The 27,580-nt window shown below is 36.0% G+C and overlaps 1 protein-coding gene across 1 annotated transcript in view; it reads left to right on the plus strand.

The window, feature by feature from the left end:
* Nucleotides 1-27,580, plus strand: part of clint1a (clathrin interactor 1a) — a 199,759-nt gene that overhangs the window by 143,401 nt on the left and 28,778 nt on the right. The window contains exon 9 of the mRNA XM_059989986.1: nt 1,460-1,540. Coding sequence (XP_059845969.1) covers nt 1,460-1,540 — 81 coding nt within the window. The remainder of the gene's footprint in view (nt 1-1,459; nt 1,541-27,580) is intronic.

Genomic DNA, 27,580 nt, shown 5'->3' on the forward strand with positions numbered 1-27,580 from the left:
ATCTAGGCACTAATTAGTTTCTCAGAAAGTATGCGGTCTTGCTGGCCTAACGACTTCAGTGTTTACTGAAATACTTACGTTTTGTATGATGAAATTGTGTTCTGGAACGAATCAAAACTGTTTATTTTGAAAAAGCTCCAGTTTCTGAAATGAATAGTTAAACTTTGAAGTATTAAATGGAGTGTGGGGATTTAATTGTCCTTTGATTAAATTTTTTAAAATTAGCTTATGATTTTTTTCAAGATTCTGGTTGCTTCTCTTTCAATTCATTCTCTTACTTTTTCATTTTTCCCTATTTCTAGTTTTTAATTATTTTTCACGTTTAATATTTGAGCAATAGAGCTGCCTATTATATATTCAGTTTTATTATTGAAAATACTAGTTTTTATTTCAATGGCACTAAAACTTGTCAATTTATTATGCTTCTCTGGAACTGAGGATTTTAACACTCAATGGAGGTTATTGTTCAAAGGGTAAAGGCTGGTCAGTTAATACAATAATCCATTGTGTATTGTTTAGTTCCCACTATTTATTTTGTCATATATAGCTTTTGATTAGATACAAACATGTAATATATGGTAGTACAGTGATTAACAGTGTAGCAACTTTGAAACCTGGGCTATTGATCTAGAGACACAAACTTGAATCCCATAAGTTCATGTCAAACACCAGCCATATAAATATTAGATTGGTTCAATATGTCTTTAGAGTAGACATCTGTGGGCCTTGTTTGGTCTTCAGACCTGTTGGCATGATTGCTTCACACTGCCTTTTAAGGTTGATTAGCAAACTGTAGCAGAAAAGCCAATTAGAGGGGATAATAAATGCTGACATTGCCACAACTGTATGTGTCCCATAAATAAAAAATGAACATATTGGTTGATTCTGTACACTTAAGTTCATTTTCAGAACCAAGCGCTGAATAATTTCTTGATCAGGAAGAGCACAACTTTTAAATTCAGGTATATAGTGTAAGCTATCTTCCAATGAACATTGTCATTCCAGGCTCTTAGCTTTTGGGCTTGCACTCTTAAGTTATTACTAGTTCTCTGTGGCATGAGCTTAAACACTGCAGTTCACAGACTGTTGGTTGTAGTTAACATTAGACACTTGGAAGAGAACGTAAGACACCCTGACTAAAATAGACTTCCATTGGCAAATAAGGCACATTTTGGTATGGAATCAATTGGCTTGAAACTAGAAATCTTTACTTTCAAAAATGAAAACCCTTTTTCCAATATGTGGCCATTTTCGGTGTACTGTAGAACACAACCAACATGTAATAATTACCCCAAGAGTGGGCATTTCTGATTACCAGCCAATCATTTGAGCCACAAAGGCACATGACTAAGAAGTGACCATGCCCTGCAATTTATTTTATTGGTATTAGTAACAGCCTTCCTTATTTTTAAAAGACTAATTGACGCTTGGCAATGTAAAACTTTTGTTTGACTTGCAGGTGGGAAAGGCGAACAATTTGGGGGATTTGCAGACTTCTCCTCAGCAAATACCACACCAAGTAACTTCCCTTTGACACCAGGTACTGTACATTATTGCTGCCATGAGCTTATATCAGAGGTACAAAATGATGTGTGTGTCTGAAATGATATAATGTTAATGTAATCAGGCAATAGCTGCAGTTAGGGGCTTATGGATCAAAAAGATTATGCAGCGGAGTGTTAAAGCCCATCACAGTTGACAAAAAACAGTTGTTAAAGAAAGACTAAGAAAACTTTTTTTGCTTTTCCAAGGTTCCTATTATTTTTGAGGTGAAATTGTTCTAAAATGATAATTAGCTAAGATCACTGGCAAATTACTGGCATTGCAGCAGAGCCTAAAGTGGTGAAGAATTAGGACCAAGATGTATAGAGGTGTAAGCTTTTAGGAGCTGTTAATAATGAATGCTGAGTTAATAGATTTTCATGTCTTGTACTTGGGTCTTGAGGCCATTTGACATGTTTCAATATCAAAGTGGTGTTAAATTTCAGAGCTTCACATCAACTTTCTCTGTTTATCTAGTGTTAAAATGGTATATTATGAGTCAATTATTTTGAAAACCCGGCATGCACAATATAGAACACACATTAATCTACTGAAGTTCTGTGAATCCCATGGCTTTCAGCCAGTATGGCTGAACACACATTCAGCAGTACCTTCATTCTGTATCCCATTGTGCTCCTGATGCTTCATTCAACATTGATTTGAAAAATAAGGATACAGCTTAATCCATTTTAAGCCTTCTGGCAGATGTTTTTACAAGTGTAATTTACGTTAAGGAGAAAGTAAAAGATAAGTAATTTAATGTTGGATGTGAAATTTAGTTTGAAAGATATGGGGGTTCCCCATGTTATGGAAGATCTAACTTGTGGGGATCAACTTTTGGACAGAAAAATAAATGGTTTATTAAGTTTTGGGAAGTCAAGAGTATTAGTGAGCGTAAAGTCATTCTCTTTAGTACCTATAATAAATTCTGTTGGATCATTCTTGTCATACTTGGAGTAATCAGTGATTTGAAGCTGTGAGATTGTTTGCAGTCATGATATTATTTGCCCCTGGTATAAGCTTTCACCCTTCTGTTTAGTCCACTTTCAAGACTGACTCTCCCACATTTGTAACAATTGTTACGTATTCAGGCAACAATAAATATATGAGATCGGCAAGGGTTTCTTATAACAAACAACACGTTTAATAAACACAGAAAACAAACCCCCCAAAAGTAAACAAACACTACCGTAACCGGAAACAGCTGCTGAGCGGCAGCCCAAACAGTTAGTAAAGTGATATTCCAAAAACAGTTCTTTAAAGTGGTTTTGCCAAAAGTTCGATATGCTCACAGTCCATTTAAAAGGAGTGACTTTACAGGACGATTTAGGTTCTCTTTCACGTCGCTTGCTTCGATCCCCGACATCGAACTTCCCACGAAGAATTCACGAAACAGAACGGCTTAAAGGCACTGACCTTTCCTTCTCCACTACCTTCAATCCTTTCTGGTTACCCAGGGATTAACACGAAGATAGTCAACGAAATCCTTCCAAATAAGGATCAAACAAAGGTCGCCCCCGTTTCACCGTAGAAAGCGATTCTCCTCGATCTTTAACTTCCAACTTCGAATCTTCACTCTCCACTAATTTCGAACTAACAGAATCATAAAGAACCTGCTGGCAATGACCTTTTAAACTTTAGCGTTAAATAAAAACTTCATCCTTCAGCTAAACTGCGTCATCACTTCAAACACGCAGTGGCATGAAGTCAACCTGGCAAATCCAGCCACGAACTGCCCCTCCTCACAGGGTGGGGTCTACCTTTTATAACCTGTAAAAAAAAACCCGTCACATGATCTCTACTGGCGGGAAAATGACGTCATTCCACCATCACAAGACCATCACCTCAAGTCCAGTACAGCTTCAACCCCAGTCACATGACAAGGGCTCCACTGTCATGTGTCACGAGTACGTAACACCTCCCTCCAAAAAAAAAAACATTTTTGGTCTGACAAGAACAAAAATTTTTAACAATTGCTTACAAGAAAAACAAAGGTATAAATTTTATAACATACTCAATATACAATACCATCATATAACAGCTTATAACTCACAATACAGTAGGAGTGTTACAATTGAAAAAAAAACACTCCAGAAAAAAAATTACAGTGTATATTCAACATCGAGATAGACAATCAGCAACCACATTATCTTTACCTTTAATATGAGTCATCACAATATTGTACTCTTGTAACATCAAACTCCAATTTAATAATCTCCTGTTTTTGTTTTTCATCTTACTCAGGAAAACTAACGGATTATGATCAGTGTAAACAATAAGTGGTTTCTGAGTTGTACTAACATATACCTCAAAATATTCCAAAGCTAAAGCAAGAGATAACAATTCTTTCTCTATTGTCGAATAATTTCTTTGATGCTCATTAAACTTCTTAGAAAAGTAAGCTACTGGATGATCAACCTCATCACCCTCATTCCTTTGCATTAATACTGCTCCTGCAGCCTCATCACTAGCATCCACAGCCAATGAAAAAGGTTTTCCAAAGTCAGGTGCCTTAAGCACAAGTTGTTGACATATCATTGTTTTCAATTTTTCAAATGCTTCTTGACAAGGCACCGTCCATACAAACTTCTCATTCTTCCGCAGAAGGTTAGTTAATGGAAGGGCAATATTAGCAAAATTCTTACAAAATTTCCGATAATATCCTACCATTCCCAAAAACCTTCTGAGAGTTTTTTTCCCCGTTGGAGTGGGAATCTCTAAAATTGCCTGAACTTTTGCCTGAACAGGAGCTACCTTACCTTGACCCACAACATAACCAAGGTAAGTCACAGTGGCATGTCCAAATTCACTCTTAGCTAAATTAATAGTTAAGTTAGCTTTTGAAAGCCTTTCAAACAATTTCTCCATCGCAATAATGTGTGCTTCCCAAGTATCATTTCCTGTCACTAAATCATCAATATAAGCATCAGTATCTTTCAATCCCTGAATCACAAAGTTAATCATCCTCTGGAAAGTACCTGGGGCATTCTTCATCCCAACTGGAAGAACATTATACTCATATAACCCAGATGGAGTTACAAATGCAGAAATCTCTCTACCTCTGTCCGTTAATGGAACACACCAATATCCTTTCAATAAATCAATCTTTGTAAGGAACTTTGCCTTTCCAACTTTATCTACACAATCATCTACTCTAGGAATTGGATATGCATCTGTTTTTGTTACAGCATTCACCTTCCTATAATCCGTACAAAACCTAATACTACCATCTGGCTTTGGCACCATAACACATGGCGAACTCCAATTCGGGTTAGAATGTCTAATGATATTATTCTCTAACATATATTCAATTTCTTTCTCAGCAAGTTCACATTTTTCCATGTTCATCCTATATGGATGTTGTTTAATAGGTTTGGCATCCCCAACATCTACATCATGTGAAGCTATAGTAGTCCTTCTCGGAACATCTGGAAACAACTCCCTATATTTAAAAATCAACTCCTTCATCTGTTGTCTCTGCTCTAACTGTAAATGTGCTAATTTTTCATCAATATTTTCCAGAATGGTTGAATTTGGTAGCCTAACAGAAACAATGTTGGATTTAGAATGAAAGTCAGATGAATCATCTATCATGTTCCTAGTTAAATCAAACTCATTCTCACTAACCACAACAGTCACAGTATCAGATTGTTTCTCAAAATATGGTTTCAACATATTTATATGGCAAAGTTGTGTTGACCTTCTACGATCTGGAGTTTTTACCACGTAATCCACATCATTGATTTTAGACACAATTTCATAAGGACCATGAAATCTAGCTTGTAAAGGATTTGTCTGCACTGGGAAAAGAACCAACACCTTATCTCCAGGCTTAAACATCCTCATCCTAGCGTCTTTATCATACCAAGTCTTCATTTTCTCCTGAACCAACTTTAAATTTTCCTTAGCTAAGCTACAAGCTTTATGTAACCTGTCCTTAAATTTCAACACATAGTCCAACAAATTAGTGTGTACTTCCTTATTAATCCACTGTTCTTTCAACAAAGCTAAAGGTCCTCTAACTCTATGCCCAAACACAAGTTCAAATGGACTAAAACCTAAAGATTCCTGTACCGACTCCCTTACTGCAAATAAAAGTAAGTTTATACCCTCATTCCAATCACTTTCATTTTCCACACAAAACGTCCTAATCATATTCTTGAGGGTAGAATGAAACCTCTCCAAGGCACCCTGCGATTCTGGATGGTATGCAGACGAAGTGATTTGCTTAGCTCCCAATTTATAAACTATCTGTTGAAACAATCCAGACATAAAATTACTGCCTTGATCAGTTTGTATCTCCTTAGGTAATCCAAAATAAGTAAAAAAATTTATAAGGGCCTTTGACACAGTCTTAGCTTTTATATTCCTAAGTGGTACTGCCTCTGGAAACCTAGAAGAAGTACACATGATAGTCAACAAATACTGATAACCAGTTTTTGTCTTTGGTAATGGACCAACACAATCTACAATAACTTTAGAAAATGGTTCACCAAATGCTGGGATAGGTTGTAATGGAGCTACTGGTGTAACCTGATTTGGTTTACCCACAATTTGACAAGTATGGCACGTTTTACAAAACATCGCCACATCTTTTCTTAGACCAGGCCAGTAAAAATGTTTTAAAATCTTGTCCACAGTTTTCCTTACCCCTTGATGTCCACCTAAAGGCACACTATGAGCTAAAGTCAAAATCTCATTTCGATAAGCTTTTGGAACAACTACCTGGTAAATAACATTCCAGTCCTCACTTGCAGGAATTGTAGGCGATCTCCACTTCCTCATCAACACTCCTTTTTCCAAGTAATATCCTACTGGCACCTTATCAATTTCACTATCTAGTAAAACCTGCTCTTTTAATTTTATAATCTCAGAGTTTCTATTCTGCTCTGTTATCATCTCCTTCCGAGACAAAGATAAATCTTTATAGTCAGACTTACTCCCAGAATCTTGTTCAAACAACGAAGATAAGAAAGTCTCTGACACATCCTCAAAACTCGAATCCTGAGTTGAACGGTCCTGAATAACAACCTCATTCTGCGCATCAATTTTTTTAGCCATAGCTCTAGTCACAACACAGGAAGAATCTGTGTTAGAATTCAACTCTGGTTCCTCTGACTCCATTGTCTTTCTCTTTTTCAATCTTTTTATTGATTTTCATATATACACAAAAAAATAACATAGTAATAAGTAAGTTGTGAATACAATAGACTTGAAATCACATTGATAATAAGATAACAATATCCTACTAAACATCAACAGAAGAGAATACCTTAATCAATCAAGTCCACATGATTATATGAAAAAAAAACAAAAATAACCATTAAAAAAGAAAAAAAAATATTAAAAATATGTGAAAAAAAATATATAAAAAAAAACACTAAACTAAACTAACCTGGGCAATAATAACAGTTTACAAGTATATGATAGTGTCAAATAACTCCGGAACTCCATACCTGAACATGAATAAGCAGAGAAAAGGTCTGGAAAAGGCCAAATTAATTCATATGAAAATGTCTAATAAACGGTCTCCAAGTTTCTTCAAATTTAATTGATGAGTCAAAGATAGTGCTTCTAATTTTTTCCAAGCTCAGATAAGAAATAGTTTGAGAAAGCCATTGAAATGTGGTAGGAGGATTTACTTCTTTCCAATTTTGTAATATAGACCTTCTGGCCATTAATGTTACAAAAGCAATCATTCGTCTGATTGAAGGGGAAAACTGATTACCATCTTCATTTGGTATGCCAAAAATTGCAGTAATAGAATGAGGTTGTAAATCTATATTCCAAATTGAGGAAATAGTAGTAAATAAGTCCTTCCAATAATTATGTAAAGTGGGACATGACCAGAACATATGGGTCAATGAGGCCACTTCTGAATGACATCTGTCACATTGAGGGTTAATATGAGAATAGAATCGAGCAAGTTTATCTTTAGACATATGAGCTCTATGTACAATTTTAAATTGTATTAAAGCATGTTTAGCACATATAGAAGAAGAATTAACCATCTGCAAAATTTTTCCCCATTTATCTGTTGATATGTTATATTGAAGTTCTTTTTCCCATTCTTGTTTAATTCTAACTGATATTTCTGGTTGTATCTTCATAATCATATTATAAATAAAAGCTACTAATCCCTTTTGACAAGGATTTAAGGTAAAGATCAAATCTGTAATGTCCACCAAAGTTGAATTAGGAAAAGATGGTAAAACTTTACGCAAGAAATTTCTAATTTGTAAATATCTGAAAAAATTAGATTTAGGTAATTCAAATTTGTTGGAAAGTTGATCAAATGACATCAAAGTATCTTCAAAAAAAAGATCACGAAAACATTTTATACCTTTCCTTTTCCATATGTTAAAAGCTTGATCTGTCCAGGAAGGTTTGAAAAAGAAATTAAATAAGATAGGGCTATCAAGAACAAAGTTTTTCAAACTAAAAAACTTACGAAATTGAAACCAAATTCGTAATGTATGTTTAATAACAGGATTAAATATTTGTTTATTAAATTTAACTAAATCCGCAGGAAGACAAGAACCAAGAACAGAGAATAGAGAATATCCCTTTACCTCATTACATTCCAAATTTACCCACTGTGGGCACAGTGGTGAATCCAAATCTAGTTTCCAATACAATAAATTACGAATATTATTTGCCCAATAATAAAATCTAAAATTGGGTAAAGCTAAACCACCATCTTTTTTTGATTTTTGTAATTGCTTTTTACTTAACCTAGGGTTTTTATTTTGCCACACAAATGAGGAAATTTTTGAATCAATGCTATCAAAAAAAGATTTAGGAATAAAAACTGGTAGGGCTTGAAATAAGTATAAAAATTTCGGTAAAATCATCATTTTAACAGCATTAATCCGACCAATTAATGATAAAAACAAAGGAGACCATCTTGTAGTAAGTTGATGAATTTGATGAAGCATAGGTAAAAAATTCAGTCTAAATACATCTTTATATTTCTTGGTAATTTTTATACCTAGATAGGTAAAGATATCAGTAACAACTTTAAATGGTATCCTATCACTCAATAAAGTTTGTGCATTTAAAGGAAATAATTCACTCTTATCTAAATTTAGTTTATAACCAGAAAAAGTACCAAATTGAACCAACAAGGATAAAATAGCAGGAATAGACCTATCAGGGTCAGAAATATATAACAACAAATCATCAGCATAAAGAGATAATTTGTATAACTTCTCATTACGGGTAATACCAAAAATATTAGGAGATTCACGAATAGCAATTGCTAAAGGTTCTAATGCAATATTAAATAATAAAGGACTTAAGGGACAGCCTTGTCTCGTACCACGAGATAATTGAAAAAAAGAAGATCTGTAGTTATTTGTAAAAACAGAAGCGACAGGTTTATGATATATTAATTTAATCCATGATATAAAGTTAGGACTAAAATTAAAATTTCTCAATGTATTAAATAAATATATCCATTCAACTCTATCAAAGGCTTTTTCAGCATCTAATGAAATAACACATTCTGGGATTGTGGGTGGTGAAGTATGAATTATATTAATCAATTTTCTAACATTAAAAAAGGAATACCGATTCCTCATAAAACCAGTTTGATCTTCTGAAATAATCTGAGATAGTACTTTTTCTAATCTAATAGCTAAAATTTTTGTAAGAATCTTAGAATCTACATTTAATAGTGATATAGGGCGATAAGATGTACATAAAGTAGGATCTTTATCTTTTTTAAGAATTAGAGAAATATTAGCTTCATAAAAAGATTGAGGTAATCTCTTCTTAGCAAACGCATCATTAAAAATTTCACATAACCAAGGAGAAAGCAAAGAAGAAAAAGTTTTAAAAAATTCTACTATATAACCATCAGGACCAGGAGCTTTCCCTGAATTCATTGATGAGATAGCCTCTCCTATTTCCACCATAGAAATAGGAGCATCTAACAGGCTATGGTCTTCATCAGTCAGTTTAGGAATATTCAAATTGTTAAAAAAATTATCTATCATGGACTGGTCACCATCAAATTCTGAATGATATAAAGATTTATAAAAATCTTGAAAGGTATTATTAATTTCTTTATGATCAGTAGTTAAATTACCGTCTGATTTGCGAATTTTAATAATTTGTCGCTTAGTCGAGATAGCCTTTAATTGATTAGCTAACAGTTTACCAGTACGGTCACTATGAATATAAAATTGAGCCCTGGTCCTAATTAATTGATTTTCAATTGAAGAAGATAATAGTAAACTATGTTCCATTTGAAGCTCAACTCTCTTCTTATAAAGTTCTTTGGTAGGAGTCACAGAATAAATCTTATCAATTTCCTTGATTTTATCCACCAATAAAGCAATATCTAAATATCTTTGTTTTCTTTTACCAACAGAGTATGAGATAATTTGACCACGAATAAAAGCCTTAAAAGAGTCCCAAAGTATTCCTCTGTCGATTTCTTCAGTACAGTTTGTAGAAAAGAACAAGTCAATTTGCTGTTTTATATAAGTAATAAATTCTGGGTCTTGAAGCAAAGTAGCGTTAAGTCTCCAAGATCTGGTATTATTGGAATAGTCCGAAATCTTAATAGATAACTTCAAAGGTGCATGATCCGAAATAGTAATAGAATCATATTTACAATCAATAACATCCGTTAATAACCGATGATCAATAAGAAAATAGTCAATTCTAGAATAGCTATGATATACATGTGAAAAAAATGAAAATTCTTTATCTTTAGGGTTCAAAAACCGCCATATTTCTGTAATTCCCGAGTCAACCATAAATGAATTAATAAGTAGGGCTGATCTATTCGGAAGAGTACGAATAGGTTTAGATCTATCCATTGAAGGATTCAAACAACAATTAAAATCTCCACCCATTATCAACATATATTCATTCAGATTAGGAAGGGAAGTAAATAAACGTTTAAAAAATTCAGGGCAGTCAAAATTTGGAGCATAAATATTAACTAGAACAACTTTCCGATGGAAGAGTAAGCCAGTTATCAACAAAAATCTACCCTGTGGGTCAGAAATAATTTCATGATGAGTAAACGATATTGAGGGATCTATAAAAATAGACACACCCCTAATTTTAGCGGTACAATTCGAATGAAATTGTTGACCCTTCCAGAACCTAAAAAAACGTTGATTATCCTCCCTCCTGATATGGGTCTCCTGTGCAAAGATAATATTAGCATTCAGTCTATGGAATACTTTAAATATTTTTTTACGTTTAATCGGATGATTTAAACCATTAGTATTCCAGGAGATAAAGTTAACAGATCTATCCATCATACCAATATTAATTGTGTATATCATAAAAGGTTAGAAAGACACATAACCCACAATTCAGGAAGGAGGAAAATTGATTCAGGAGCAACCGGAGAACACGACACCTCAACAATATTAGTAGTTTAAAGTCGGCCCATAAACTAAAAGCAAAAAAATAAAAAGCAAAAGCGTGAAAAAAGATCCCTACCCCCTCCCCCCACCCTTCAAAAAAAAAGCCAAGCGGCAGGCGCATAAACTAATACTAATATTACCCCCATTTCAAGATGGCAGCTCTATAAAAAAAAGATTAAAAGAAAACTATATAACACCCAAATTAAGATATAGAGTTGCAAAAAAAAATATATATATATATCAATCAGAATAAAAGAAAACTAATATAATACAACAATCATTAATAAAAAAAAAGTATAAACGTCAAAATTTAAAAGTGTAATATACCTTTAAAAAAAAAAATCCCATATTCAAATGCAAGATGACGTTTCAAAAGCAAAGACTTATGGGAAGAAGAAACACCATTTTGAAAAAGCCATATTATTAAATACAAATGTGAGTTCAGCGATCTGTTAAAAGACAAAATAACATTTAAAAATAAAAGGATATAATAAACAGTACAACATATATATAGAAAAAAAAACCAAAAATCCAAAACATTCGTCCCATATCTGAATACAGGCAAACTGATAAATACTTGTAAAAAACAGAATCTTACGGGAAAAAGAAACGACATCTTAAAAAAAAAGGTAAATCATTATTGCAAAATATAAACGTATATAACCAAAACAGAAAGAAAAAAGGATATTATCAAAATTAAAAAGAACATCTATAAACAATGATGCTAGTAAAAAAAAACCGGACCCATAGATCAAAAAATAAAAAGTTATAACCCAGCTTCATAGGTTAAAACTTAAAATAGAAAAATATCCTCTCTCCAAAAAATCTTCCACATAACACATAGTTCAAGTTGCAGTAGAAGATCGAAATTCTTCAACAAATTTCTTCGCTTCTTCCGGAGTGTTGAAAAATCGTTGACTGTTGTCGTCCAGCACAATTCTAAGCTTCGCTGGGTACATTAAAGCTTGTCTAAGTCCAATCGAGTGAATCTCTGCCATCACTGGTTTAAAAGCGATTCTGGCTTTCATTACTTCATAAGAATAATCCTCAACAATTCGAAATTGAAAGTTTTTGTAGGGAATCATACCTTTTTTACGAGCTAATCGAATTAAAAGCTCTTTCTCACGAGGATAATGAAGGCGAACAATCACCGCTCGTGGTTTATCAGCCATAGACGAAAACCTCGCAACTCTGTGAGCACGGTCAATAACAGGTTTAGTTTCCAAACCTTCACCGAAAATTTCCCATAGTAAATTAGAGAAAAATTCAGTTAAATCACCGGACTCAACTTTTTCGGAAAACCCGATAATACGCAAATTCTGTCTGCGAGATCGATTTTCAAGATCAGAAATTTTAAACTTATGCTGATTTACAACTTTAAGAGTCGATTGTACCTTCTTATCCAACTCCTCAAGTGTACATGCTTTTTCAACAATTAATTTTTCAAGGGTCTCCAACTTATCTTCATGCCGCTGAATAACCGCTGCCTGTGACTGAAACTTAGTATCAAGCGATTTAACAGCTCCTTCAAGTTCAGACATTTTCGTGGCAAACGTGTTTTCCAAACTTGCCATTTTACTTTCCAACCTTACAAGTTTAGTGTCCAGAAGATTAGAAATTGCATCAATAGATAAAGGCTCCTTAGACGATTTCTTACTTGTAGCCATTTTAAGTTTGGCAAAGTTAGATCAAATATAGTTTTAAAAGAAAAAAAAGTCAATCGAAAATATCAACTCATTTGATTAAATTCGAAAAGATTTGATTAAAGGGTGATTATAGTTAGAAAAGTGAAGAGCGCCTAAAAGGCAGATGTTTACGTCGCCATCTTGAAACTCCACCCCTCGACTCCATTGTCAAATGCACTTCAGGAAAAACTTGTCCACCTGCCAAGTCATTACCTAACAATGAAGAAATACCCTTCACAGGTAAGCTATGCTGTAATCCTACTTTAACAAATCCAGTAACTAACCCCGACTTTAAATTTACTTTATGTAAATGTACAGGCATAAAATCACTTCCAACACCTCTTATGTAATTTACCTCACCAGTATCAGACTCTTCATTAAACTTCAACACACTGTCTAACATCAATGATTGAGAAGCACCAGTATCCCTAAGGATTTTTATTGGCACCAGAGTAGATCCTTCCTTCAAGGATACAAACCCTTCAGTTACAAAATGATCATATCCCTTTCTAACTTGGTCAGACTCTAACAAAGCCTCATTTGTGTTTATCAAACCCTGTAACTTTACAGGTGCTTCAGTATGTTGCACACAAGCATCTGGAACTGCTTCCTTCTCTTTCTTTTTCAATTTGAAACAGTTAGCTATTACATGGCCAGGCTTCTTACAATAGTTACAAGTAAGACCAAACTGTCTTTCCTTCACAGGCTTTCCTTTCTCATCAACTTTCTCATTAACCTCCGATTTAATTTCAGATTTACCTGGAGTCTCCGTGTTATTTTTCCTCTTAAAAATTCTGCCCTGAGGAAATTTGTTCTTATGGATCAAAACATACTCATCAGCTAATCTAGCACAGTCCTGCAATTTATCAGTATCCTTCTCATTTAAGTAGGTCCTTACTTCAACAGGAATGCTTCTTTTAAATTCCTCCATTAAAATCAGCTCTCTCAATGTATCATAGTCCCCATTTACATTTTTAGAAGAAACCCATCTCTCAAAACACATAGCTTTATCATAGGCAAATTCCACATAAGTTTTTTCCACAGACTTTTTCAAACTTCTGAATCTTTCCCTATATGCTTCTGGGACTAACTCATATGCGTTTAAGATATGCCTCTTTACAATATCATAATCAAGTGCTTGCGCAACTGTTAAAGCTGTGTAAACTTGTGCTTTGCCTTTAATTACACTCTGTAACAACACTGACCATTTATCTTTCGGCCACTCTGACATCCGAGCAATAGTTTCAAAATGTTGAAAATACCTTTCCACTTCTGGTTCACTAATTGGAGGGACCAATTTAATTTCTTGACTAGCAACAAACGTTTTTTTAGAACCAGAAGACTGATTTCCAGTCCTTAATTCCTCCATTGCATATGCAAATTCTCTCTGCTTTTGTTTCGCCTCCAATTTCATTTGTTCGATTTGCAACTGCATCTCCAGATTACTTATTGGAAACGACTCTAAAATCGATTCATCAAAAACACCCGAATCCACATAGTGTGACGCTATTTTCCTCTGTATTACAGCCTTAGAAGTAGTCTGCAAAATACCTTTAAGTCGCAATCTACTAGCTATCTCAAACACCTCAGTTTTTTTCGCCTTCGCCAACACCTCCGCAGCTGGCGAAGCCAGAAACTCATCAATATTCATAGCTGCCGAATACCACAACAAGCCAAACAAAAGAACCGAGTAATCCCCGTTTCCAAAACACCGATTTAAAAGTCAGCAAGCATTTAAACTCAAAAGTTTCAATCCAGACGCAGCCCCCATATTTAATGTTACGTATTCAGGCAACAATAAATATATGAGACCGGCAAGGGTTTCTTATAACAAACAACACGTTTATTAAACACAGAAAACAAACCCCCCAAAAGTAAACAAACACTACCGTAACCGGAAACAGCTGCTGAGCGGCAGCCCAAACAGTTCGTAAAGTGATATTCCAAAAACAGTTCTTTAAAGTGGTATTGCCAAAAGTTCGATATGCTCACAGTCCATTTAAAAGGAGAGACTTTACAGGACAATTCAGGTTCTCTTTCACGTCGCTTGCTTCGATCCCCGACATCGAACTTCCCACGAAGAATTCACGAAACAGAACGGCTTAAAGGCACTGACCTTTCCTTCTCCACTACCTTCAATCCTTTCTGGTTACCCAGGGATTAACACGAAGATAGTCAACGAAATCCTTCCAAATAAGGATCAAACAAAGGTCGCCCCCGTTTCACCGTAGAAAGCGATTCTCCTCGATCTTTAACTTCCAACTTCGAATCTTCACTCCACTAATTTCGAACTAACAGAATCATAAAGAACCTGCTGGCAATGACCTTTTAAACTTTAGCGTTAAATAAAAACTTCATCCTTCAGCTAAACTGCGTCATCACTTCAAACACGCAGTGGCATGAAGTCAACCTGGCAAATCCAGCCACGAACTGCCCCTCCTCACAGGGTGGGGTCTACCTTTTATAACCTGTAAAAAAAAAAACCCGTCACATGATCTCTACTGGCGGGAAAATGACGTCATTCCACCATCACAAGACCATCACCTCAAGTCCAGTACAGCTTCAACCCCAGTCACATGACAAGGGCTCCACTGTCATGTGTCACGAGTACGTAACACAATTGTTTGAAGTTCAGTTCATATGCTAAGGACCCTAAAAATACTTTTGAATCTTTTGATTTATCTATTCCAGTGTTTTGCTGATTGGCTTCTTCCTCCTCCCCCCCCCCCCCCCCATAGACACTTGTGCTAATCCAAAGCTCTCTATATTTTGCACATCTTGTTCATCCATTGCTTCTAAGCTCTTTGAATTAACACTAGTTCCCAAAGTTTTATTTTTCAAAATTATCCTCATTTTGAAATTCATAGCCATGTCTTTACAACCCTTAAACTTTTACCATCTCTATACTCAATTCTAGCATCTTAAACCTGTCATAACTACATACCCGTTTTTTCCTTTTATTCCCGATAACTAGCTCTCTTATGTGTGACTTTTACTTCAGAACATGGAACCAGGCCCTTTGGTCTATCTTGTCCATGCCAGTCTGGTTTTCTACCTACTTCTGTCAATCTGTACCCAGATCATAGCCCTTCATAAATCTCTCATCCATGTACCTAACCAAACTTCTGTTAAATTTTGCAAATGAACCCACTTCTGCTGGCAGCCTGCACTACCCTCTGAGTGAAAAAGTTCCTCCTCAGATTTCCCTTAAATAATTCGTCTTTCACCTTAAACCAATGACCTCTAGTTCTAGTCTCACCAAACTTGAAGGGAAAAAGCCTGCATGCATTCTCCCTATCTATAACTCTCGTACTTTCTCCCCTCATTCTCTTGTACATTGGAGAATAAAATCCTAACCTATTCAACTTGTCCCTGTAACTCAGATCCTCAAATCCTTGCAACATATGTGTAAGTTTTCTCTGCACTCTATAAGGTATTAATATCGTTCCTGTAGGTGGGTGGCTAGAATTCCACACAATACTCTGAATTTGGCCTCACCATCATCTTATAAATAGCATCCCAACTCCTGTACTCAGTATCCTGATTTATGAAGCTGAATATACCAAAAGTTTTCTTTAAAACCTTATCTACCTATAATGCTACTTTCAAGGGATCAATATTCCCAAGTCTTTTTATTCATCTCCACAACTCAGTGCCCTATCATTCAGAACCTTTAATTTTTTAGTTATACCCTCAGAGGAATTGAATCATTTTCTGTCTGTCATATAATTTTCCTTTTATATTTTGCAAAGTTTCCATCCAAGTTTCATTGCCTTTGTTTATGTAATCTTTCCCTATAATTTGTCCTCTGAATCTATGTTGCATTCTACCAAAACCACTATATCTTTGTAAGATGTGATGCCAAAGGCTTTTCAAAGTCCTCCAGATTTCGCTTAGCCATGGTCTTCTAAAGCTCTACTCCTTCCTGAACCACTAAACATACTTTAAAATGCAAAAGCCGGACGCCTGGAGAATTGTGTTCCGCATGTATACAAAGTTGAATGATCTCACATTCTTTAAAAGAAACAGTTCTGCTGTGGTTTTGCAAATTAACATAGTATTTTAATTGTTTAATTAAGAGTGCATTGTTTAATGCACTCTTTTGTGGTGTTGATAAGCCTGATACAAAACTTTAATGATGGGATGAGAAGCTATTACAAATATTGTCAATATTTGTATTCTGTGTCAGACAGCAATTTTAATTCAGTTCCATGAGATTCAGCTTTCTTAACCTTGCCTTTACAAAATGGCATATAAGTAACATCCATAGCAATTCCCAGTCCACTACTTAAGAGACCCCTCCAAAAAGGTTACTCCATCTTAGTTTTACAAATCCATACTGGTTCACTGTGATCAGTTGAAAATTTTTAAGGTCTGTAATTATAGTCTCTTATATTTTTCCATCATTCAATGTCAAATTAATAGATCTGCAATTCCCTGATTTCCCCCTCCTCTCCATCATCTTTCCACTCTAGCAGAGTGGCTTGCCTAGTTTTTAATTAAAGCATGATTCCCAAGCCTATAGAGCCTTGAGTATTTCAAGTATTCTCACCAATTTCCTTCATAAGCCTAAGATAGAAACCCCTCTGGGCTTCCAAAGATTTGTTATTCAATTATGCCATTATGCTTTGTGGTATTGTTTTGACCACCTGAAAGACCTTTCTCCTGATATTTCCTTCAGTTGCTTAATGCAGAAGCTGCTAATGCCCCTTTCAATTACCTTGAAATTATCTTCAATGCTGAAAGCTACGTCAAGTTAAAGTGATCAAAAACACAAGAAAATCTGCAGATGCTTAACATTCAAACCAGCACACATAAAATGTTTGAGGAACTCAGCAGGCCAGGCAATGTCTATAGAAAAGAGTAAAGACTCATTTGTCCTGATGAAGGGTCTTGGTCCAAAATGTTGACTGTTTACTCTTTACCATAGTTGCTGCCTGGCCTGCTGAGTCCCTTCATCATTTTGTGTGTGTTGCTAAAGTTAAAAGTAGTTGATATTACACAAATATGGTTACATGGCTTGGACACAAATCAATTTTGCTAACATTCCAATGTAATGTTGAACTGGAAGTGCTCAGATATAAAATTACAAAATTAAAATCCAACCATATTCTATCAGAGCCTGAATATTTGTTTCTGAAAGTGACTCTATCAGAATCAGGTTAATAATCACTGACTTGTATCATAAAAACTGTTTTGCAGCAGCATGCTGTGCTGTACATAAAAACGCTCCAAGTTATAATAAGAAATGCACTTAAAAATAAATAGTGCAAAAAGGGAGCAAAGTAGTGAGGTAGCATTCATTGGTTTCATGGACCATTCAGAAATCTGATCGTGGAGGGAAAGCAGCTGTTCCTAAAACATAGTTTGTGTCTTCAAGCTCAGTACCTTTTCCCTGATGATAGTAAGAAGAAGAGAGCATGTCCTGGATGTTCAGGGTCCTTAATGATGGATGCCACCTTCTTGAGGCATCACCTTTTGTACATGTTCTCAGTGGTGAGGAGGCTAGTACCCACGGTGGAGCTGGATGGATTTGCAACCCTCGGCAGCTTTTTTGATTTTGTGCATTGAAGCCTCCATACCAGACAGTGATGATGCTCTCCCCAGTACACCTACAGAAATTTGCTAGAATCTCCTCAAACTCCTAATTAAATATAGTCACTGGCATGCCTTCATCATCATTTCATCAATATGTTGGACCAATGATAGATCATTGGAAATGTTGACACCCAGGAAATTGAAGCTGTTCACTCTTTCCACTGCTAACCTTTTGAGGAGGACTGGTGTGTGTTCTCCTGTCCTCCGCTTCCTTAAGTCCACAATCAATTCCTTGGTTTTTCTGACATTGAGTGGAAGATTGTTGTCACACCATTCATCCAGCCATTTGTATTTGCAGAAAAATGTGTTTAAAAAAAAAACATGGTCATTGCACATGCATTATTTTGTACAAGAAAGTAGGTCATGTGGGTTAATATTAAGCAAAATATCCCGATAAAGTACTGAGCCAGATCAACTTGGCCCACCCCAAACATGAGTAGCTATTCAAGATGCATTTTGATGTATAGCATGCAAATGCTATTCCTGACACATGCAGTTATGTGTTTGTGAAGCTGCTTAACCAGGTAACTTGTTAACCAGGTACTTTACTGCAATCACAAAGGTGCTGTCTTTCGGTGGATTCTTTAAGCCAAGGCTCCATCTGTTCTTTTGGTGGATTTACAAGGATTACCCCTTAACAATAATGATCAGTCAGACATAGAGAAAATGTGTATTTACTGGCAAATACCTTTATTATCTCAACTAAAAATCATGTGAGTTTACACAACTGAATACCTGTGTGCATACCCAAGTTTCCCTGATTCTCCATGAATAGTTTAAGAATAGAAATGGTAATACCTGGGAAAGGGTATTCAGTAAGACAAAAGAGATGATTCTGGACTTCAGGACGGGTAAGACGAAGGAACACATACCAATCCTCATGGAGGGATATGAAGTAGAAAGAATGAGCAATACAAGTCCTGTCCGTCAAGATCTTTGAGGGCCTAACCTGGTCCCACCATATCGATGCAGCTATAAAGAAGGCAAGTCAGCAACTATAATACATTAGGAGTCTGAAGAGATTTGATATGTCAACAAATATACTCAAAGATGATAGATATACCATGGAGAGCATTCTGACAGGCTGCATCACTGTCTAGTATGTGGAGGGAGGGAGACTACTGCACAGGACCGGAAGAAACTGCAGAGGGTCGTAAATTTAGTCAGCCCCATCTTCAGGGAACGGTGTCTCAGAAAGGCAGAGTTCATCATTAAGGAAACCCCGGCAGCCAGGATGTGTCTTTTTCTCATTGTTACCATCAGGAAGGAGGTACAGAAGCCTGAAGGCACACACTCAGCGATTCAAGAACAGCCTCTTCCCCTCTGCTATCCAATTCCTAAGTGGTCATTGAACCCATGAATACTACCTCACTTTTTTAATACATATTATTTCTGTTTTTGCATGATTTTTAATCTATTCAGTGTTCATATACTGTGAACGATTTACTTACTATGATACACTGGTGAAATTTGGGAGACTACTAGATAGGTATATGGAGGAATTTAAGGTGGGGGGTTATGTGGGAGGCAGGGTTTAAGGGTCCGCACAACATTGTGGGCTGAAGGACCTGTGCTGTGCTGTACTATTCTATATTCTATGTATGTTCTATTATTATTTTTCTTCTACATTATGTGCTTCTGCTGCTGTTAACAAATTTCACGACACATGTTGGTGATAATAAACCTGATTCTGATTTTGCTTCTAAGGAGTCTATGCTCTTGACGTAGAGTCCTCCACATCCACAATGATTGGTCTTCGGAAGGTTGTCGCTGCTTTGCATTTGAAGCTCCTTACTTTTAAACAGTTCTTAACAGTTCAAATGTCGTGTTACAATCTCATTGGCTCAAGGTCATCTGACTGACTTGTTACCTTCTTGTATGTTCCTGCTAAGCTAGCATCCATTTATTGCTCTCTTCTACAAGTGACAACTGGTAATCAATGGCTCTTTGTTCTAAGTCAGTTACCAAACCAATAACTACCTTGAATCACTTAAGGCAGACACAGACGCTACTATTCTCAAACCTGCATGTTATATCATAACAAAGAACACCTCACAAATAACTTCTTATTTGGAAATGATTCCAGTAGACTACCTGGAGCATCATCATGTCTACTTTAAAACATTGATTTAGCCAGGCAAAACCATTTCACAAAATGGAGGATGCAGAGCAATTTCACAAACCTCCATTCCTTCGACCTCATGACAACAACAAAGACAATTGCTCTATTTATTTCCATTGTCCTTGATTCATTAAAATTCACTGACTTGCAGAATGCAGTTCCTTCTGGCCAACAGTGGTTATAGAAAGTTCTTTGAATAGTACTCATGGAATAAACTTATCTCAAGTATTCTGGCAATAATTATCTTTAGAGCACCCTGCTGTGAGAAAATTAGCTCTCCTTTTTCCTGTATTTACATGATTTTGTGTTCTGATTTATTTTAAATTTAATAAGAATATTTATTTTTAAAACTTTGTGTTTTAAAATCATGCTTTTTGGTATAAAATTGACATTTTCATTCAGATTTAACTCTGGAAAGTGACAGCCTGGTGCATTTCCTCTCTCAGGAAATGCTTTTGCAAAGCATAGAGTACATCTGTTATAGTGTTACCCAAATTTCTGAAAGCTGCTCCAGAAGCTCCCTTGGTTAAAATCCAGTAAAATTAAACTGGAAGTTTTGATGTTTTGAGAACCTCAATGCTCCTTCCTGTTCTGCTCTCTCAGGGCAATTATGAAACAAATTGGCAACACTTTTCTGGTCATAGGGATGCAAGAGTAACAATCATCTGAAAGCTGCACTCTGTAACCTGTAGCAGAATATACTTGATACTTCTCAAGTTATGCTGCAGGTTTGTTTCATCATGATACTCATTTTAATTGTGAAAATGCCTGTTAATGTTATAGCAAATATTTTGTTGTCAAATTGCATACAGTCAACCCCTACATTAAGTCGGCAGGGATGGGGGGTGTACTTTCTAGAAAGTGGTCCGTGTCATGATTTTCCATAATATGATGTCTCATCATTTGCTCATGTTGAAAGAAAATTATTCATTTTCTTCCCTTCTTTTCACACACATTCCATGAGAGTGAATTTGATTTCATATTACAAATTTTAAGTAGTATCTTGTGAATTCTGGAAAGGCAAATTTCCACTACCCAAATAGCCTTAAGGTTATTACTTGTAAACTAGTGTGAAAGTGAAATTAGCTTACTGGCACACGGTATTCTGTCATACTACAAATCAGATTTCAGATTTCAAATCTGAATATATTTATATCTTTAGGATGCCATTTTGTATGTTGTTTTGTATAACTAATTTTAATTCTGGTAATAAAACTTCATACACTGAAATACAATGTGAGGACTCATCACATTGAGAATTGTTATACTGTAAGTGCCAGTAAAGTGAATGTATAATTGGGTTGTATAATTTGTGTTAGTGTTAAGCAAAGAATGTAGGAGTGGACATTGGAAGAATTTGAGATTTTTGGTAACAATGGAAATAGAAAAGTGGATCCTAGTTCAACATGATCTGAAGAATGGTATATCGTTCTGGACCATTACTTCACAGAAGTATATAAACCTACTTTAGATAGTTTCCCAGCTTCATTAATTGCTCGTTTAAATCAGTACTAGAATTTAACTGTGTGTATGCTTTCTTATCTGGATTATACACTAGTTTGTTTTCTAGCCATGTTTCCCCACATTCTTTAGCTTGTGCTTTTTTGAATACATGGTTATATAAGCAAGCACCGAGCAGATCCTCTATCTCACTTCTGGTGGTGTTATTTACAAGAGGTTATGCGCAGTCAGTAAAGTCTTTGCATTTGGGCAGCATTATATTGTATTTGATATATATATTATTTTATATATTATACTTTTGTCTGTCCCTACATCTGTACCTCTGATTGCCATCCTTTTACCCATCACTATTACCAGCTCTCTCCCTCTATGGTAAGTAAAAGGATTAGGAATACAATCGTTTTTGTGTCTTGGGAGCATTGTCAACCATATCAGCAAAACTGATGAGAGTCAGTCTATCTTGCATGCTGACCCCTCAATTAATATTGCACAGTGAACATAGTTGTTGTATGTCAGTAATCTCCTTGCTTCAAAAAGGCAACAATTGTTCCAGTGCCTAAGAAGAATAATGTGGACTGCCTTAATGACTATCGCCCAGTAGCACTCACATTGACAGTGATGAAATGGTTTCAGAGGTTGGTCATGACTAGACTGAAATCCTGCCTCACCATTGTGTGAGGTCCTGGACCCATTGCAATTTGCCTATCGCCACAATAGGTCAATGGCAAATGCAATCTCAGTGGCTCTTAACACGGCCTTAGTGCACCTGGACAGCACAAACACCTACGTCAGGATGCTGTTCATCGACTATAGTTCAGCATTTAATGCCATCATTCCCACAATCCTGATTGAAAAGTTACAGAACCTGGGCCTCTGTATTCCCCTCTGCAATTGGATGCTCAACTTCTTAACTGGAAGAGCACTGTCTGTGCAGATTGGTGATAACATCTCCTCCTCGCTGACGATCAAGACTGGTGCACCTCAGGGGTGTGTACTTAGCCCACTGTTCTACTTTTTCTATACCCATGACCTTGTAGCTAGTCATAGCTCAAGTACCATCTATAAATTTGTTGATGATACAACCATTGTTGGTAGAATCTCAGACGGATGCAAGAGTGCATACAGGAGTGAGATATGCCAACTAGTGGAGTGGTGTCATAGCAACAGCCTTGGACTCAATGTCAGCAAGACGAAGGAGCTGATTGTGGACATCAGGAAAGGTAAGACGAAGGAATACATGCCAATCCTCATACAGGGATTTGATAAATGAAGTGGAGAGAGTAAGCAGTTTCAAGTTCCTGGATGCAAAGATCTGAGGATCTAACCTGGTCCCAACACACTAGTGCAGTTATAAAGAAGGCAAGACAGCAACTATACTTCATTAGGAGTTTAAAGAGATTTGGTATGTCAACAAATACATTTAAAAACTTCTATTGATGAACAGTGGAGAGCATTCTGACAGGCTGCATCACTGTCAGGTATGGGGGTGTGGGCTAGTACTACACAAGACCAAAAGAAGCTGCCGAGGGTTGTAGATTTAGTCAGCTCCATCTTGGGTACTAGCCTACAGAGTACTCAGGTAATCTTCCAAGGAGTGGTGTCTCAGAAAGGCAGGACCTCCAGCACAGGGCATGCCCTTTTCTCACTGTTACCATCAGGTAGGAGGTACCCTGGCCCGAAGGCACAGACTCAGCAATTCAGAAACAGCTTCTTCCTCTCTGCCATCTGATTCCAAATGGACATGAACCCTACCTCACTTTTTTAATATATTATTTCTGTTTTATGCACAATTTTTAATCTATTCAATATATGTATACAGTCAGCCCTCCTTATCCACGAGTTCTGCATCCATGAATTCAACCAACCACGAATCGAGAAAACCCAGAAGTGCTCTTCCAGCACTTGTTGTTCAAGCATGTACAGGCTTTTTTCCCTTGTCATTATTCCCTAAGCAATGCAGTATAACAACTATTTTATATAGCATTTAGGTATAATAGCATGTATTAGGTATTATAAGTAATCTAGACATGAGTATGCGGGAGGATGTTCATGAGTTATCGTGGATCGGGATCGAAAAAATCGGAAGTTCACTTACTAAGTAAGTCAGAACAGGTACATCTGGTATTATTTAGCGTTAGTCAAACGTTTGTCGTAGTATATAGTATATATCTTACCTTTCTATGCATATAATACACTTAAGAATGTATGTTTTAGCTTTGGGAGGATCAAAAACCCAAAACCCAATAATTAAACCATTGCGTTGCTTAGTGATAATTGTAGCTTTCATCGGGGCAGGCCCTTTCTCACTTTATCCTTAAAATTGTTCCGGTCAATGACCGACATAGCCTAACGCTTTTCCAATGACCGATGGTGTTTCACCTCTTTCCGATCGCTTTATTATTTCCACTTTAATTTCAATCGTGATTATTTTCGTGAACAGAAACACTGCAGATTCAGAATTACGTCCACTGCACTGAGACAGGTTAAATAAGGGACTTGAGCATCCACATTTTTTGATATCCGCGAGGGGTCCCGGAACCAATCCCTTGCAGATAAGGAGGGCCGACTGTACTGTAATTGATTTACTTATTTATCAATTATTTTATTTTTTCTTCTATATTATGTATTGCATTGAACTGCTGCTGCTAAGTTAACAAATTTCACGACACATGCCAGTGGTAATAAACCTGATTCTAATTCTGATTCTGATTCAGATTCATTGTTGCTCTAAAAGGTTTTGCTGAGAATAGCATCTTTAAAATTATCACCAAAACAGTCTTAAATTTGAGTTTCTCTTGTCACTGCAATCATTGAGATTTTGCACCACTAGAATTTTACTCAGCTCTTCAAAATAAAAACATCTTTAGAAGCCAACTATAAAATCATTACAGTGTCATTCTTCTGAACACATTCACTGCACACAGCAGCAGAATAGTCTACTTTTCCACAGCTTTAGTTCCTATAGTGCATCATATGTACTCATGAAAGAGAGCAGTAAATCCAGGTGCTGGGGGGAACCTAGTATGCAGCATCTAATTCATTCTGCAGCATTAGATTATAGCCTACCAGTTTGCTTCCAGGTGATAATTATGTGTATAGGCCTATCAAGTAGACGCTGCCAGCACACAGTAAAAGATTAATGAACCTTGTCTCATTTAAAAATGTTAAATCCTGCATTTGACTAGTTACAGTACTCATACCTTTTAAGTACATTTCTTTTTTAAAAAAATCTAATCTGACAGCAACCATTCAGAAATACTTAATGTTGAAATTGATGAGGAGAAAGAAAGTGAGTTGGTGGGCTGTGGGGAGTTGCGAAGGAGAGAAACTTATAATTCATAAGTCCATGACTAATCTTGCATATTGTGCTTATTAAGAATCCAGTGTTAATAATTTTAATATATATAATGATTAGTCTCGGGAAGATGATTTTCTTCGTGTTCATTTTGTGCAATTCTACGTACATAGTTTTAAATGCTACTTGATGTATATATTTATAATAGGTTTATATAACCTAAATGCTTTTAAGGCCTCATAACCATTCAAAAATGATTAATCTAGGTTGAATGTTATTTCTAGAGGGACCATGAGTGTTACAAAAGGATTAATCAAATTTGAAAAATGATTCCTAAAGGGACTGAAAGTGTTCAGCTATGATTAATCTTCTTTGAGAAATGATTTCCGAAGGGGCTATTACTAGTGCTGTGCGGTCTCTAAATTAATACAGGAAAAGACAGCTCAAAGCTGATTATTTGTCCAGCAAGTGTCTTGAGTTTCACTCTGGTAAAATGAGTGTATTTGACTTGATCAACAATTGATTTTGCACAACTGCAAAAGAAGTCATCTGAATTCTGTTTATCTTTGCATCTTTCCTCCTGCTCTGTTCTACCCCTTCCCTAATAATCATTGAGAATACTGCTCAGTGGTCCTAAGCCTTGTTGAACAATGAGACCAGGTTTGATCTCTGAACTGGATTAGGTTATGTCTACTGCCTAGAGTGAGGATGCTGCTGCTGTCAGCAGTAATGGAGGTAGGAGCTGGTGGAAATATCCTGGAATGTTCCCTTCCATTGACACCTTGTGAAATTTACAATTACAAGTGCCTGCTTTTGTAGAACACTGACATTCACAGTAAGTATGGTCTTGCAGACAAAGCAATAAATATCTCTTGAGAAATCATTGAATGAGAGAGGAGTAATATTAATGGAAGGAAAAATCAAGTAAGGGAATATCTGCATCTTCCTCATCAAAAGAACCAACTTCCTTTTTTTTGTTCAGAATAATCGGTGTAGTCGTAGTGGAAAACTAGATGGCACTTCAATGGAATGGTGGTGAGCATGGAATAGGTGTCTAAATATTATTGAAAGAGAGTTATAAAGGGACATTTTAAGATGCATTGAAGTTTACTGAAGGCACCACTATGAATAATGGAATGATGAAATGGGTACGTAGGGTCATGTCTGGAAAACTGTATTCCTCAGTGAATCGAAGACTGGAGGAAGTTTCAAAGCTAAGGAGTAGTAAAGCCATGGAAAGATGTGGAAATAAGATTAAGAGTTTTAAAATCCTAGGATTGAGAAGGATATAGTGAATTATGTAAATGATATATTCCTTTTACTTTTGAACTTTAAAAATTATTTTTCCAACTGTATATAAACTAATGAATACCTTAGCACCTTAGCACAGCAGAAGTGTAAAGTAGAATAATCCAGTTACATGTATAATTTTGTAAAACAATTTCTTGATCTTGATGGTCATACTTTTTTTTTAAATTTGAATTCTAAGCTGCTTTTTGTAAATTTCTGCCTTACATACAGCGTTTCAGTTTAGAGTTGCAGTGGGGTGGGATCCAGAGTGACATGGTGTATAATGGAGTATAATGGATTATAGGAAAAGATGTTAAGCCTACATACAAAGACAGGACTCAAAAGGTTGAGTATACTGGGAATAATGTTATGTATTTTTTTCAATGTAAGGAGTATTGTAAGTAAAGTGGATAAGCTTAGACCACCTTCAAAAGGCGATGTTTCAAAAAGGCAGCAACCATCATTAAGGACCCATATTACTCAGGACATACCCTCTTCTCATTGCTACCATCAAGGAGGAGGTACATGTAGGAGCCTGAAGACACACTCAGCATTTCAGAAACAGCTTCTTCCACTCTGCCATCAGATTTCTGAATGGACAATATACATATAAATACTACCTCAGTATTTTTTCTTTTCCTTTTCTTTTTGCACTACCTATTTTATGTATAGTAATTTATCATTTTTATTATTATGTTTTGCAAAGTACTGCTCCCACTAACTATGTTTCACAACATATACCAGTGATATTGAATCTGACTCCATGAATCAGCACATGAAATTAGAACATTGTAGCTGCTATTGAGAATTGGTTGCGGTAAGGGCAGAACTGATAGCACAATGTTCCAAGGTTCTGTTGTTTTAGACATAGAGCGGGTGGGATTAAAGGGGGATTGGTGGTATTGCTGGTCAGGGAAAATGTCCCTGTTAAGGAATGAGACAGGAGAGGTGACAAAAGTGTGTGTAAGGGAACACTTTGGATCTAGTGGTTGTAATTCAATTAGTTTTAATATAATTGTAATGACGGATAGGTCTGGTCCTAGGGCTGAGATTGAGAAAAGGCAATTTTCATGGTATTGGAAAGGATCTGGCAAGTCTGACATAGGTACACTTGTTAAGTAGAAAGCCTTCAAAAGTGAAATTTTCAGAGTTCAGAAAACCTAATATGTTTAAGGAACCGTGGTTTTCAAAGGGT

This window comes from Hypanus sabinus, chromosome 15, assembly GCF_030144855.1.
Source record: "Hypanus sabinus isolate sHypSab1 chromosome 15, sHypSab1.hap1, whole genome shotgun sequence".
Taxonomy (NCBI): domain Eukaryota; kingdom Metazoa; phylum Chordata; class Chondrichthyes; order Myliobatiformes; family Dasyatidae; genus Hypanus; species Hypanus sabinus.